The sequence below is a fragment of the Chelmon rostratus genome, chromosome 11, assembly GCF_017976325.1.
Source record: "Chelmon rostratus isolate fCheRos1 chromosome 11, fCheRos1.pri, whole genome shotgun sequence".
NCBI lineage: Eukaryota > Metazoa > Chordata > Actinopteri > Chaetodontiformes > Chaetodontidae > Chelmon > Chelmon rostratus.
Genome location: NC_055668.1, coordinates 1430272 through 1447058, shown reverse-complemented (window position 1 = coordinate 1447058; position 16787 = coordinate 1430272). Strand labels below are relative to the sequence as shown.

The following is a 16787-nucleotide window of genomic DNA, read 5'->3' as shown; positions in this document are numbered from 1 at the left end:
AGTGACCACCCTGCTCTTCCTTCTCTCTCATTCTGTCATTTAAACCAAACTTTGTCACAGTAGTGTCAGCATGACAGCTCATGATAGCTCATAATGTCCCCACAGTGTTTCTGTTGATGTGAATTTTCCATGTAAAACATCTGCAACTGCACAACTGCAGCAACAGTGTGGCCCTTTACCGATACAAAAAGCAAGTGAAGCACAGGTTTGAAAACACTATGGAACACACTCATCTTGAGCAAAGAGCAGTTCAAAATGAGGGGCCTCTGAAAATTCCTGTCTCTGAAAGGAGAGGCTTAAACCTCATACATCCCTGCCAAGGCAGCTGTAATTCCCAGCTTTACCTGGGCCAATTAAAACAGACCGACGCGACACAACACAGGGCTGGACACAAAAAGCTGATTCCTTCTCCCAAATGGTCGGGAAATCTGAGGAGGGGAGAAGGCAGGAGACACACAGGGAGAATGGAGGAAGGGATGAGTGGGCAGACTATTCTTCAGGTTGCAGGTGGTGAGGGAAATTGACATGGTTACCAGGTACAACAGAGCTAGATAATGCATGTGTCAAACCACAAGTTTTTAAAAAAATATCCATGCTATTATTACTTTCTCAGATAAGGTGTGCTAGAGAGAGCAGGTAAAATCAATACAATGTAATTACAATTCAAGTCATTGTTTTAAAAGACAAATTTCACAAATTACAAAATTGCCTGAGGGGGTTTCTCAATTTGTTTACTATGTGACTCCTTCTATCCTTAGACCCTCAGTTTGGATAAGGAGACACTACCCAAATAAACCCCTTTAATGGAGAAAAATGCAAGAAAACTCAGCAGCAGCAACAGATGAGGGATCCCTCTCCAAGAACAGACAAATGTGGGATAGACCAACACAGTAGAATCACAGTATGGGCAATCAGGGTGGCAAAATTATACATAGATTGTAGACATACAGTGTATGAAGGAATATGGATCAGGGAGGGCGTTGACTAACTTTAGATGTCACCAAACAGAAACCATGGTTTTATACAAAGTTAAACAAATCTGCCTTTAAATATTATGACTCACAAAAGAGGGCTTGGCTCTCAGTAACAGCTCTCAGTAAAATGTTTAGAAGTTACAGGCTTATTTAAAGAAAGTTGAATTAACCCAAGGCAGTGTTCTCCCAATCATAAGTGCTTAGAGCAGCTTTAACTAAAGTATTGAGCACCAAGAGGTCATGGTTTACAGGGATTTTCAGAATTTTCTTGCTGCAGTAGCAAGGTAAGTTTTAAAATCAATCAATGAAAACACTCTTCTTCCTTCAGCAGTCTCTCCATGGACCAGATACTAAATATGACGCAAGAATTGTGGGCTGTTTCTGCAGTCATCTATATCTGAGTGGCAGACACACATTTCTGTAACAGATAGCCAGCAATGTTACATATTCTATGTCTGGCAAAGTGCACCATACCTGGTCTTTGGCCCAACTAAAGGCATTTCTACCTTGTCCATAAAAAGTTGTTGCTTGCCTAAATAGTAATGGCAGGTTACTTTTAGCCAGAGCCTGTGGGTGAAAGTGTGTCATACAGATATACGTACAGTACCCCACTGTGATTTTTTTATCTGAGACCTGTATACCAAGAGCTAGCAGTGAGGTTGATCAGGGTGCATTGTTCATAATTACTGCTATCATATTCATTGAAGCTTACCACTTCAATCTGCACTCGAACTGCTGTCACATCCAAGCACTAGAAATGTGTGTTTCACAGGGTGAACTGACACAGCCTGCGAACATTGGGGGTATTTGGGCCTTACGGGGTTTGTCCAGAGTGATCATCTTGCATCTTAACTTCTAAAGACTAAAGAAGTGGAGAAGGGTTTTCTAAGTAGTGTGGACATCTAAACCCTCCAACCATGTGTGTCAGCTGATCACATGATTCCGACACCGTGATCGTTAATGTGGTCCAATTACACCCCCACACTCGTAAAGTTTCCGGTTTTCCAACAGATTTTGAGCCTGGCTCCAGTGATTGGCTCTCAATCAGCCTCAGGAACATTAGTCAGGTGCAACACTGATGTTTTGTGGTAAGGCCTGGCACACACAAATTAAATTAATACAAACTCGTACAAATTAAAGACAGCAATGCAGTTTAGCATCAGCTAACAAACCTAACCTTTTTTATATTAGTGATATTACTGAACTTTAAAAGCCAGCACTGCAGTTTAGCGTCAGCTTTTCAACGTCCAGCATTAACAGCGCTGTTTCCTCAGAAATGTCCCTCTCTAGATTTATTGAGATCACAAATCAGAAGAGATGTTATGAATTTTAATGTTTTAACAAGCTGTAATAAGTAATCAACTTTACTGGCTATAAGAACAACTTCAGTCAGTTTTGGCAGTATTATCTTCCCTTAAAACAGTTGAAGCTCTTTTCATGTAAAAATAAGTATGCTTGGTACAAACTCATCTTGTTTAATATACACAGACAACTAACACAAAGTTGGATTTCTTTTCTTTTTATAATTGCAATTTAGATCTATTGGTCAGAAAAATGGCAAGTAGATATTTTTCTCAAATTGTTCAGTCCTATTTGATGCTTAGCGTGATTATTTTACACTTGTACCATCATTTTCTTTTCCTTGGCACCAACAGGCTAACTGCAGGTTGTAAAACTTGTATTGTCGCACTTAGAAAGGACGGGGGGGTCATAAAGCCCAGGCTCCTATTGAGCTCTGGTGCCTTTGATTTTAATTTCATTTAACACTTTATCTTTTTTCCCTCCATTGCAATTAATTCTGTGTCTTTTTTTTCATCTTGGCTGTACAAAGAGTTCTTATGATCAGCCATATAGAGGGGGATCCCACACAAGTGGCGCCATTGGAGCAGTACCCAAACTTTTCACTGTGTCTTCGCTCATGGCTAAACACAGAGGGGGAAAAAAGCATCAAAGAGAAAGGACCCTGACCATCACTCCCAACTCCCAAGATTCCCCTCTGTTCCTTTAGAAAGGGAGCCATCCCTTCTTTTTTTTTTACAATCAAATGGCCAGGCTGGGATTCCTGACATTCCTGAAACTGAAAAGAGTGGGGTGAAATGTCTGCGTCGAGGTGGACGCTCTGTTATACAAATTGCGGCAGTATTGTCTTTGCAGTGCACACATGTATGTGACATTTTGAAGGTGGTCATTGTTGATGAGTCCCAGGAGTCAGCGCCCCTCCTCACCACTGTCTCTCACATTCTTCCTGCTGCAGCACGCTCAGAGGTGTGGGGTAAATTGGGTGGACATGCAGCAGGTTGCATGGCTCCCCTGTTTGTTTTAGGTTTAGTAAAAGCCTCAGCGGGGCTTCTTTTCTCTACCTGTCTGATGGCTTTTGACAAGCGGACCTGTTCCCAGTGCGTCCCCAGGCTCCTGTTTAGAGCTCAGACTTAATTTTACAAGAGCTTCCAACCATTTCTGTCACAAACACACACACACACACACACACACACACTGCTTTTCTTTAACTGTCCCCACACTAAAGGATAATTTCCTTTGCTTCTATTTTTTTTTAACATTGTCAATTCATTAATGATTCCTTTCACTACTTGTGTGTGTGTGGCCCCTAAAGCCAACCTGACTCCTGCAGTGAGACCAGACAGGCTGAAATCAGGACTTAGACCCTGTATGTCACACAGCCAGTAGCCCCTTCACAACAATCACTAAGTCTGTGCCCCCTAGGGCCAACAGTCTACCCATCTCAGCTGCCACACTGCAGTGTAAACTGCTTTGTTCTCATCAGCAAGATTATTTCTCTCAAAAAAGACCTGATGATTTCCATTTGAATTGTTGTCATGTAAGCGACAAGTTTTGCATCAGGCTTAAAAGGATAATTCTCATTAGGGTAACAACCTAGATTTTATTTCTCGTAGTATTGGTCATTTGGCTGTTTTAATCCATTGTCCATCTAAATTAACTAAGTTGCACAATTTCCTTTTTTCTGCTATGCTTTAATTCCAAACATTTTATCTATCTTGTCCTCATCAGGATGGTCTGACCAGTTTGACTTTGCTTTCAGTTTCTTAGTTGGTAAATTAGAAATTTGACCTTGATTGATTGTAATGTTTGTGTACCTAGTATTTATGGTGATTTATAAGTCACGTGATTATTGATCCTCATGGACCTCTGCAGCTGGTCCACAATGCTGCTGCCCATCTGCTGTTGAACCTCCCAGAGTTTTTCTACACCACACTTTCTGTTCTGCAAGGGCGGACTGGGATGATAATTTAGAACCACTTCTGGTTGCTCTGAGTAACTATACATCTGACAGAAAAGAGTATGCAGCTCGAAATTTTCTGATTATTTCCATGCATGTGCATCTACTGCTTTCCTACATAGCATGAGATTTTTTAAAACATAGAATCAGCTTGGGGGAAGGTAGTTATGATATGATGCACTGTTGGTGCCAACACCAACCATTGCACAGTACGTTGCTCGTGAAGATATCAGTAATTTTACATTATTTAGCGGCACTTTCCTCCCAGTCTCCCAAGTGCTCCTTCTCAGTTCTACCTTTTCTCTTTCTCCAATTCCCCTTTTCCAGGAATTCTCCTGGTGCTGCTGATGGCCAGTCCAGGTCTGGGCTAATGGGACACCATTTAATGTATGCATGTTCCAAAACACATGGCAAAAATGTGTTTTTTACTTGTAATGCCCCTACCTATTATGTGCGCTGTGTGCAGTATGGCATAAGTACATTTCCACTAACTTGGGGTTGATAACTTTAACAGTGTGTGACACTAGCCACCCTGTGATTTTTACATCTTACAGTCTATGATGGTGTGTTCTCCTGAGCATATCAGTAACCCTCTGAGGGCAGACTGTTTGTGATAGTTATGACTCAGCCAGTCAGCTATGTTTTAGAGCCTGTCATGTGACACTTTCCAGTCAGGCATGCTTGAGGCCAGACTCAGGTATTCAACATTATGGACCTAGACATGCAGCGTAAAGGATGGTCAGATCAGAACATCGTGCCGCTGTTCACTAACAGATACAGTCATTTTGACAGATTATATGCTTATGCCTCCATCCTGTAATCACACGCGGCTCATAAAAGCCAGTGACCTACCAATTTGAGAATCCCTGCTGTTTTGCACTGTGCACCAGCTCATCGCATGGTGCTATTACTGACTTTAGGATCCATGCACAGATGTCAGGACCATTTTATGGAAACCTAGTTTTTATTTTCCTCTCACATTTTGCTTTGTTTTTCCCTTTTTCAGAGCAGAATAAGATTATAGTCATCTACTTTGGAGGATTTTAGAGGGTAGGGTTATGAATTGATGATCTCATTTTAGCTAGAGTGGTGGTGCTGTGATGGAGACATCATTATTTAGTTATGAATGAACAGACTCGTATCCCTTTGGCTTGAATGAGTTTCTTTTTGTGTGGCATGTGCTAAGCTCCTTGGTTTTAGTGGTAAGGGGAAAACGAGGGGTCACCACCCCACACAGACACAAACCCAGCCTCATCACAGACTCCCCATTGGCCCGGGCTTAGTCATGAGACCCTGGCAATGAGAAAGCTCTCACCCAATAAGGCAACCTGTGGGGAAAGCCCTGGTCCAATAAGAAGGCCCCCTGGGGTAAGGCTGGGGGATTACCAGCCCGAGCCTGCGGATTGAGCTCCAGGGCGAGGGAGGGGGCACGAGTCGAAGCACAGGGCTGCTCGGTCGCCAAGGCCAGCGGCCTCCTTTAAATGGTTGCTACGGGGCAGGTATCAAACGTGCGAGAGTCGCACACAGTCACGGTCATGGAGGGTATTAAATGGCAACAAAGAGACAGTTATTCTGCAATAATCCGCCCTGCTGAGTGCAAGTTATTCTCCAATAATCAAGAGGCGAGGAGCAAGCGGGACAGCACTGTGATCACAAGAGCATGGTGCTGCATGGAGCTCGACTTGCACACACAGACACACACACAGGTCACACTACATCAGCCCAGACACACAAACTTTATTTATCACTTGTACATACAAGCAACTTATGTGTGTCCCCAGTCCCATATTCAGAGCCATGCTCACTGACTGAGGCTCAGTGACACACAGACTGACACTCTGTGTTGATTGAAGTCCAAGTAACCACATTCTTGCTGAAGATTGAAATTTGCGTCAATGTAATGAAGTTTCTTGATTTGTCAGTTATTGAATTCACTGCAAGGACGAAATCTTTTTTTGCTTGTATAATACGTACATATATATAGTCAACTTTTTATTTTGTATTTTGTTTTTTGAATTTCTCTATCTCTGGTGCTATTTTTCTTTCCAACTGCTTTTACATGCTGCTGTTATACCCATACCCCGGCTAGGGATAAATAAAGTTTTTTTAAGTTTTTAAAAGTTTTCAATCTTGTCTTATCTTAAATCTTCTGTCAGACTTGACCCATACTGTAGCCTAGGCTATCCATACTTCAGTTGAGCCTTTTTACTTAAATTATAAATTATATGTATGCGCGTTATTAACATTAAAATACCCTCTGCTCCAGACAGTCTTTTGAGTGGACGGACAGTTAAAGCCTAACTCCATTTTAATAGCAAGTGTTTCTTACCAGGAACATCTTACATCATTAGCTAAACTGAACTGAGGTGTTTGCCACAGATATATCCCTGCTGTCAGTCAGGTCCCACAGTTCCCCATGTTCACCCTCTCTGCAGGCCTAAAGCCACAAATCTCTTCTTTCACTGTCCGTCACTCCTCTGGGAAAGAAAATCGTAAAGTTTTGTTTTTTATTGCTTGTCGTCCAAAATGAGACGCAGCAGCTTCTAGCCATGGTTACACTCGTTTACTTATACAGCACTTGTTTTCACCCAGAAGGGGGCGTGATCATTTTCCTGACAGAGAAGTGAAGTATGCCTGTTCTCATGTATGTGCGCAACTAGGTGTGAAAATAGGGGTGGTCTGGTCACACACTACATACGTCACTAATGTTTTCCTCAACAAATGGAAAGGAATTGAAAATATATAGAAAATAACAAGAGACAGATCTGTTGACAAGGTTTAGAAAAGGACATATTTAACATATTTTCTACTGTATACTGGGGAAGAGATCGGTATTTTCTCAGTATTATCGGGGTACAGGACTCCCACCCCACCCCCTCCAAGGAATGTGTGGTTAGACCTGTGATTCACTGTATTGGACAAAAACATTCTCATTTTATCCAAAAAGTATCCCAATATTTACATAACATGACATAATCAGGGTTTATACTTGACACGTGGGGTTAATGGGAGGCCAGCGGGAGCAAACGACTGTCGGTTTTGATTTGTTTTGTTTTATTTTAGGGTGTCGAGATGAAAGGATGACTAGAAGGAAGTGAAGGATTATTTTCAGTGGGTGTTGGGCTCTGCCAGGGTTGTTCCTTGTTGCAGATCCTGTTTGTGATCTTCATGAAGAGGGTCTCAAGGCTCAGTCAGGGGGAGGAGAGTGTCCAGTTTGCTCTTTGCAGATGTGGTTCTGTTGGCTTCAGACTGTGACCTTCAGTATACACTGGAGCACTTTGCAACTGAGTGTGAAGCATTCAGGATGAGACTTGGCACCTTCAAGTCTGGGGCCATGGTTCTCTACCGGAAAATGGGAAATTGCTTTCTCCGGGTCACTACCCCAACTGAGTGAGCTCCAGTATTTCAGGGTCTTGTTCACAAGTGACAGTAAATAGAGACGGGAGTTCAGACATCCAGAGGGAGCTCGGACAGGGCACCATGACATCATGTCAGGACCATATAGTGCTCAGCAGTCGATTGTTTTTATTATGTTTATCACCCACAAATATTCAGTAGTTATGTTTGGTTTTAGGTTAAAGATATTCAAGGGTTGAGGTGTAGTGAAGGCCTCAAGGCTCATTGATAGTCAGTCCCACTGTGGGGAAATACCAATCATTTTGAACCAAGTATTGCCAAGCAAGTGTTTTCTTAGACTTCCATACAGCACATGAAATAAAACAGCCATTCAGTGAATTATCACATTGAGGGCCTTATGCATATTGACATATGTATTCCATCACTTATTCATTTGTTTCACTGTCCACTGATGATGAATGAAAGGAAAAGCATTTTGTTACATTTCTGTTTTCTTCCTCAGCATTTCATATGTGATGAATTTACATTTTGGCATGTGTGGTTTTCAAACATGTCACATGTGAAAACGCAGATTTCACATGTTCTTCTTTAATCCTCCTGCATTCCTCTCTCCTCCACCAGGTTGGAGTGTGTGTGCAGTCTGGGCTCACAGTTTCGACGTGGGGCTGGCGTGTTGGACATGGTGTTTGAGTCTCCATTCCAGCTCTTTACCTGCGGCTATGATACCTTCATTCGACTGTGGGACCTCCGACTCAGCCCACGGTATGCCACCATGTTTCTTTTGCAGGCTCAACTGTAACAGTTAGTGCTCCTTAGGATTTCATCTTGAGACCATAAAACACACTACATTTTGCAGGTATGCTGAATGTGGGATCTGTTCATGCGCACCTACATGTCATCTACTGTACAGTGCTTTAGACCTTCCCCACAACATTCTTGGGACCATTCTTGGGCTTAAAGTAGAGATGTTAGCTTCTACTTTAAAGGTCCAGTGTGTAGGTTTTAGTGCCATCGAGCAGTAAGGTCGCAGATTGCAACCAACTGAACACCCCTCGCTTCCCCCATGGTGGCTGCAAAAAACATGAACAGCCCTCTCTAGAGCCAGTGTTTGGTTTGTCCATTCCGGGCTACTATAGAAACATGGCGGTGCAACATGGCGGACTCTGTGGATGAGAACCAGTCCCTCTGAAGATATAAAGAGCTCATTCTAAGGTAATGAAAACACAAAAGTTCTTATTTTCAGGTCATAATACACTTATAAAAATATTTCTGAATAGTATATTACATTGCTGCCAATAGATCCCCTTAAATCAGGCATGTCCAAACTGATTCCATAAAGGGCCGTGTGGCTGCAGGTTTTTGTTCCAACCAAGGAGGAGCACACCAGGCCAACCAATCAACATCAAGGGATCACACATCAGCTGAACACTGAGATCAGCTGATTAATTGATTCCAGCCTGGTGTGCTCCTCCTTGGTTGGAACGAAAACCTGCAGCCACAAGGCCCTTTGTGGAATAGTTTGGACATGGCTGCCTTAAATCTTACACACTGGACCTTTTAGCCAAGCAAGCAGTTATATTTTCAGTTTGTATGTAAGCCATGCAAGAAGCTGAACCAGTAGTTTAAGAGTAAGTACTGAAATCTGTGAACTCATTTAAGGGTGAGAGGTGAAAGTGACTGAAAGGTGTCTGAATTGTAAAAGATAAAAGCGTTTAAAAGTGAAAGCAGTTGCTTTTCACTGAAAGGAGTGTTTCTAAAGTCCTGCCTACAGTGGGGCTTCAGACCACAATGCAGTTAACCTTAGCTCCAAACACTTCATCTTATCATTATGATGACTTTATAAACCTCTTTAGTTCCCTTCTTTAGGGTTTCTTGTACGAATGGAAAAGCTTCAGGAATAACGTTCCACTGTGGTCTAAAAATCATTCCAATCTTATTTTGTTTTTGTTCTATTTCAAGCAGTGTGAGCACATGGAGCTAACCTGCAGCCCACTGCGGTGTCCATATTAATGCTGCAGCAATCACCCCTCGGTAGATGCCAGCAGGGTCCCTAACATGGTTGGAAAAAGCAGCAGCTATTTTGGAGTGAGGGGTTTCAGCCTGTATTTCTGGGGGATCAGTCAAGTAAGACAAATCAGATCTGATTGTCAGATCGCTCTGGGGACTTTGAAAGCGGTCGGGTTGGGGTGAAGGTTGGCAGAGGGGGGTCCCTCTTTAGATATCCATAATTCATACAGTCAAATCTCACTGGCCTCAAAAGGCTCCAAGGGTCATCCAGGAGGTTCAGGTTGTCTGGAATTTGGGGCTCACCAGGAAAGAGAAATGAACTGTTATAGACAAAAAACAAACAGATTCTGTATGTCCCATGGTGCTTAACAGTGCTAATTAATGATCTGTTTGATTGTACATTCTAGCTGTCGTCATCTCGTCTATCAGAGCAACTCAGTTAAAATGTTCCATCACAAATGTCATTTTATATTGTCATATCAGTATATTCTACTATGCTGTCATGTAGTACATTCTCTGAAAATTCACTTGAGAAGCTGATATATAGATTAACTAACCACACATTAATGGCCTTTGGTTAATCCTGCAAAATCATAAAAGTATTTCATCACATTAATGGAAACATATATTACAACAAATTAGTCCTGTCACTGATTTACATATCAAATTTCTGACACACTAAAAATATATCTCAAGTGATACTGTGTCACAGTATATATATATCATATCACCCAGCCCAGACTGTATATGAAAAAACATGACGGATATTTGGTGATAAATTTCAGATATCGTGTTACATCACTCATAATAAAAGTTTTCACAAATCACAACTTCTGATCAGAGAAACGCTGCTCAGTGCTTCTGAAAACAGTAAGGCTTTGTAAGGCTGGTGAATAATTCAAAATTATGATATATCTGATAAATACTGTGACCATATGTCATCATGTCCTTCTACAAATTACTGATGTCCAGATGAATGATTCCAACCATACAGAGTTTTGACTCATGTATTGCATTACTGTGGAACATGGCTTGTTGCTTTCAACGCAAGTGTAATAGCGTTATGTGTGATTTTATTTTCATACAGTTGACATATTGTGATATCTAATCACTATCACTCTCCATTCAGTTTTAATACTGAGTGTGATTTAAATGAAACTTCAAGGGTAGTGTGTGTGCATGTGTGCGTGCGTGCGTGTGTGCGTGTGTGTTTTTCACTTTCAGGATGCACTGACAATGGGTGACCTCCCCCATAGACGTGTGCTAGAATTAGAGTGTGCATTTGTACTTATTACCTTTGTGTGTGTGTGTGTGTGTGTGTGTGTGTGTGTGTGTGTGTGTGTTATCGAGAGAGACCTCCAGACATCTCTGCTGCCCCTTTGTCTGCCGGGGGCAGACAATCACTTATTGATGAGGCTGCACTAATGGAAGATCGATGTCTATTGGCAGAAAATACTTATCCCCAAAATACTTCCCCTGTCCTAACCACAGCCACCACCACCCTGCTCTGCTGCTCACTCAGCCTGCTGCTTGCACACACACGCGCAGACAGTCACACACACACCCAACTCCTTGTTAACTACCGAATAGAATTTTCCTGTAAACAAGAGATGGGGTTTCAGCATTGTCTCCAAACCTCCACAACATGCACACAGAGATGTAATCTGCCCTGTATTGTTTCTGTGGCGCTTACTTTTTCAGTAATCTCAGCTATAGTTTTGATTTGTACATTTCTGGCAATTTTGCTATTTTTCACAGTGACCCAGGTACAGACTGGGGGCCATTGTTATGGATTTGAATCATGACATTTTTTAAGGTATGAAAGTTTGATCAACTGCATTACTCACACCCCACTTCACTGGTTCACATCCTATCTCACAGATCGCACACAGTTCATTCAACTCAAATCTTTCCGGTCCAACCTTTCCTCCGTCAGTACAGGTATGCCCCAGGGCTCTGTACTGGGGCCCCTGCTCTTCATTATCTACCTCCTCCCCCTTGGCAATATCTTCCGAAAACATAACATTCATTTCCACTGCTACGCGGATGACACCCAGCTCTACCTCTCAAGTAAACCTTCTTCCACTCTCCCACCCTCCTCCCTTACTGATTGCATAACTGAAGTAAAAACCTGGCTCACCTCAAATTTCCTCCAATTAAACAGTGACAAAACTGAGGTTCTCCTCATCGGCACTGAATCAACACTATCCAGAACAGACAGCTTTTCTATTCAAATTGACAACTCCTCTATCTCCCCCTCCCCACAGGTTAAGAGTCTGGGTGTCATCCTCGACAGCACTCTGTCTTTCAAATCGCACATCAATAATGTTATCCGGTCTACTTACTTCCACCTACGCAACATTAATCGCCTTCACCCCTCCCTCACCCCCCATACCACTGCCATCCTTGTCCATAGCCTTGTCACTTCTCGTCTGGATTACTGTAATTCCCTTCTGTTTGATCTTCCTGTCAAGTCACTTCACAAACTTCAACAGGTTCAGAATTCTGCTGCCCGCATCATCACCAGAACCCCCTCCACCAACCACATCACTCCTGTCCTTCAGCAGCTCCACTGGCTCCCCATCAAATTTCGCATTGATTCCAAAATCCTCCTGGTAACATTCAAGGCCATTCATAACCTTGCCCCTCCTTACCTGTCAGCTCTCCTCCAGTCCACACCCCCTCTCGCTCCCTCAGATCTTCCTCTACTATCAACTTGTCTGTCCCCTCCGCCCGTCTCACCACAATGGGGAGCAGAGCATTCAGCCGCTCTGCTCCCCAGCTCTGGAACTCATTACCACCCGAAATTAAAAACACTGATTCATTTTCCCGTTTTAAATCCACACTCAGAACACACCTGTTCAGACTCGCTTATCCTACATGAGGTCAACTGGTCACTCTGATTTTACACTAATTTGTTTTATCACTTGTTTATTTTATTTTATTGTATGTTATCGTATTGTTGTTGTTTGATATTTCTTGTGATGTACAGTGTCCTTGAGTGTCCTGAAAGGCGCTTTTAACAAATAAAATGTATTATTAACTGGTATCACTTTATATTGTGGATCTGGTGTATCCCTATAATTTCCTAAAAAGGTACTGCTATGGAACTGTAAATTCATAGAAAGCTTTAATAAAACACCTGTGTGTCACTGTTAATAATGGGCTTAAAACACATACACACACACAAACACACACACACACACACACACACACACACACACACAATGATGGCAGCGAGTTAGCATGCAGGGTGCTGACCAGACCATTAAGAGCAATTGGGAGGTCAGGGTCGTGCCCTAGGGCACTTCAACTTGTGGACACGGTGAGGTGAGGATCAGTGAACAACCCACTCCAGAGCCAAAGCTGTCCAGTCAGCCTTCAAAAATAAATTCCTTGTGAGGAGAGCCACTACATAGACTTTACCTGGTAGACAACATACAGTCTGCATAAATGCATCAATGCCTCTGAGTAAAAAGACAAAAAAATCCCAGACACACTGCTGTGTGCAAAGACTCTTCAAGAGAAGCCCAGTTGCCTGATTTTGCACTCCTACCTATCTTTTCAGAACGTTTTCAAGTTGAAAACACTCAAGAATCAGACATTATGTGGTGCTGCTACATCAAAAAAACAAAGCAAAAAATTGTGTTGTTCATCTCAACTGATGTGTGTGAACTCTCCCATCCTCCCCAACAGAAAGTGTGTAATGGAGTGGGAGGAGCCTCATGACAGCGCTCTGTACTGCATCCAGACAGACGGAAATCACATGATAGCCAGCGGCTCCTCGTATTATGGTGTCGTACGACTCTGGGACAAGCGGCAGACTGAATGCCTGCAGGTTTGTACAGTATGTCCTCAGGATGAAATGACAGTGCCGTATACAGTGTGAATAAGCTACAGTAACTCACATGCTTTAACGCCACTTCATGAGCTGATCCAGATGTGAAACTAAACTTCATGCCGTTGTAATGTGACTTCATGTTGTGTTTGTTGTGCAGTTCTTCCAGCTGAGCTCAGACCCAGTGAGCAGCCCAGTGTACTGCCTCAGGTTCAGCAGCTCGCACCTGTATGCTGCCCTGGCCACTGCTCTGCACTCCCTGGACTTCAGCCAGAACCCCGTCTACATCAGATGATACACACACACAAACTTCTCATATTTATCTGTTCAATAAAGCTGTCTATTTTCACAATAAATGTTTTCACATTTTCAAAGGAACTGCTTATTCTGATCCAGCGGTCAGTTCTGTGTGCTGCGTTTGGTTTTGAATGAACTGAGCATGTCAAACAATGTGTTTTAAGGGACACTTCAGTGATGTAGTGCTCCATAATAGCCGGGGGGCTAAAGAAGAAGAGTCAAACAGGCTGGGATATTCTGACTCTTTATAGTTTCATTTCAGCTCCAAAAACTTTGGATCCTACATTTCCCATCATGGATAGCATCGTTCATTGGTAAATGCCCATGTCTTTCAAAGTTCGCACACCAACTTTGTGTTGCAGGCTTTCTGTTCAGGCTGGATGGGAGGGGAGATAATTAAATGTCATGCCTTCTGATATTTAAAATAATTCCATCTAAAATCTGACTAAGTAGCCTGCACAAGTCTAAAAAAGTCGGTTTCACAGCAGGATATTTGACAGTTTGATAAAAAAAAGTAAAAAAAACTGAAAAGAGGGGGAAAAGGAAGAAGTGTCCTCACTTACACAATTGAAATAATTAAGAAGTACTTCCAGTAGCTTTACGGTTTTGGGGTAGAGGATAAATCTGATAACTGATCTGCTGCATAAATACACACATTTATAGTAACCAGCGTGTGAGCACCTTCTCTTTACCTGTGTAACTTGGTTTCTTAAGTGCATGTAAACACAGTGAATGTGACAATGAGCTAACATGAACAATACCAGAACCCTGAAAGAGAGGCAGCTACATGGAATTCAGACAACATTTATTTTATTATTTGCACCTGTGTGTTTCCTACATGTCTGAAGGGACTATTAATATCCATTTTCTATTTTAAGTTATTCGATGCATTGCTGACTCAGCCCAGTAAGTCTGTCAAAACTTTTACATTTGCTGTCTGAAACACTTCAAAAACCAGTTGATGCCGTGGAGTGATAAATGAATACTGGGAAGTCCAATGCTCAAACACCAAAGATATGACTGCTATACAAAACAGATGAAAAAATAACAATTATCTTCCACGTAACAGAAAATGATGAGAATAAAAATCCCTTGTGGTTCATGAAAAGGTTCTTCTAATACTGTTTCCAACACCATCAGGGTTTTATATTCATGAAGCATTTTAGAATAGTCTGAAGAGCTCCATTCATCTTTCTGAAAAGGTGAAATGATTTCCTGGAGTTTACTGTCTGTTTGAGACAAACAATCTCAAAAGTTAAACAATTCATTTGTTAGCATTCAAAAACTGTAGCTTCCATTTGAATCATTACAAATACCAAGTAGATTTTGAAAAGCACTCTCATTTGGGATGAGGATAACTGTGGACAGAGAAACTGTAACACCCTGTGAAGATAAACCAAAGCAGTGAAAGCGAGCCGACAGAATTCATTCATTGAACTTGTCAAGCATGCTGGATCCTGCTGGCAAAGGGCTACTCTGTGATCTTTAGACACTGTGAACACAAATGCTCCACACATAAAAATCATGGGCACTGTCTGTTGAGCCAGTGACTAAGCTACAGTGAGGAAAACACAGGCCTTTCCTCCCCAACACTTTGCAGCAGCAGCCTGGACCCAGCCAGAGCCTTTGAGGGGATTAAGGCACATTAGCCTCTTGACAAACCCGTCTCATCACTGTGGAAACAAACTGTTTGGGTTTACATACATTTGACCCTTGCACCTGAGATCACACGCCAGAGGGGATTGGAGTGTTTGACTCCCCAAATCCACTCTGTACAATGTGAGGATCTAATCTACATGATCACAACTGGATTTTCAAACCACACATACAGTGCACCTGGTGTTTGACACACAGGAACAGAACAGCTGGAGTTCACTAGTAGGGTATGGAGTGTGTGTGTGTGGGTGGGTGGTCAGCTAAAGCAGCCATTAGAAAGGGATGAAGAGTCAAACTGGTCAGGAGAGCTGAGTATACATAGTTGAAGTGGCAGCAGCAGTTTCTTTGCTAACAGTACAATCGTCAAAATCGACTTTATTTATCTAGCACTGCAAGTTCTTTATGGTAAAAAAGATAAAACAGCGAGAGAAAGTTAAAAAAAAGGTGGACGGCAAAGATGACCAGGGAGATGACAAGGTGTAACTACACAACTACATGTATTCACATCTGAGTCTTATGTCAATACTAAGTGGTTGGAAGTTCAACGGGAGATGTCGATGGTGCACCAAGGGAACTGATGCACATCGGGCTTGCAGTAATGTTACGAATGGTACGGGTGCTTGAAGAGATTGCATCTGAGAACCTCATAAAAAGGTGTTGAAGCCAGAGGGATATTGGTTCGGATTGATCTTGGTTTTGTTGGATGTCTTGTACTGTTCCAAAAGGTCTTGTATATTTGTATTTGCTGTCTGCTCCAATCTAAAACCGTTGACCATGCTAAGGCCGTTGAGCTGATTGAGGCACTTGTCAAGTATCGTATTGAGGTCAATACACACAGCAAGGACACTTCAAGAATGTCCCATTGCTTCCACCCATGGACGGTATGTAGTACGAGATGACAAACACAGTTTAACACAGTGTACTACCCGATTAGAGAGCATGATTGGAGGAGCAGAGACAATTTAAAATACCAACTGCAACATCATAAAAGTTGGCTAAATCTGTTGGACAATGTTTATGAGACAAATATGTTTTTGGACATCTCTCACAGGACATTACTTCATTGGGTCAAAAAAAATTGACAAGAAATGCATGTAGACAGCAGATGTGTATTGATGAAAAATGGCTGCTGTATTCTTCTTCTGTTGAGTTTTATGACAGTTGGCATCCATAAGTGTTGCATTACCGCCATCTGCTGGACTGTCACAATATACCCTTGCAAGTGTATGTGTGTGTATATACATACACACACCTATTTTTTCCATTTATCTTCAAAATAACATTGAAGTTGCAAGAAACTAGAATTACCATTTAAGTTCTCTTAAAGGCACCACATCACAACTTCCACATCACAATGAATGCATTCACACTGAAGGTGTGCAAGTATTAGTGCTTAGACAGG

General features: G+C 42.1%; 1 protein-coding gene across 1 annotated transcript in view; it reads left to right on the top strand.

The window, feature by feature from the left end:
- fbxw4 (F-box and WD repeat domain containing 4) overlaps positions 1-13818 on the top strand; it is a 48877-nt gene extending 35059 nt beyond the window's left edge. The window contains exons 7-9 of the mRNA XM_041947581.1: positions 8209-8349; positions 13291-13432; positions 13593-13818. Coding sequence (XP_041803515.1) covers positions 8209-8349; positions 13291-13432; positions 13593-13727 — 418 coding nt within the window. The 3' untranslated portion in view covers positions 13728-13818. The remainder of the gene's footprint in view (positions 1-8208; positions 8350-13290; positions 13433-13592) is intronic.
- The last annotated feature ends 2969 nt before the right edge of the window (positions 13819-16787 follow it).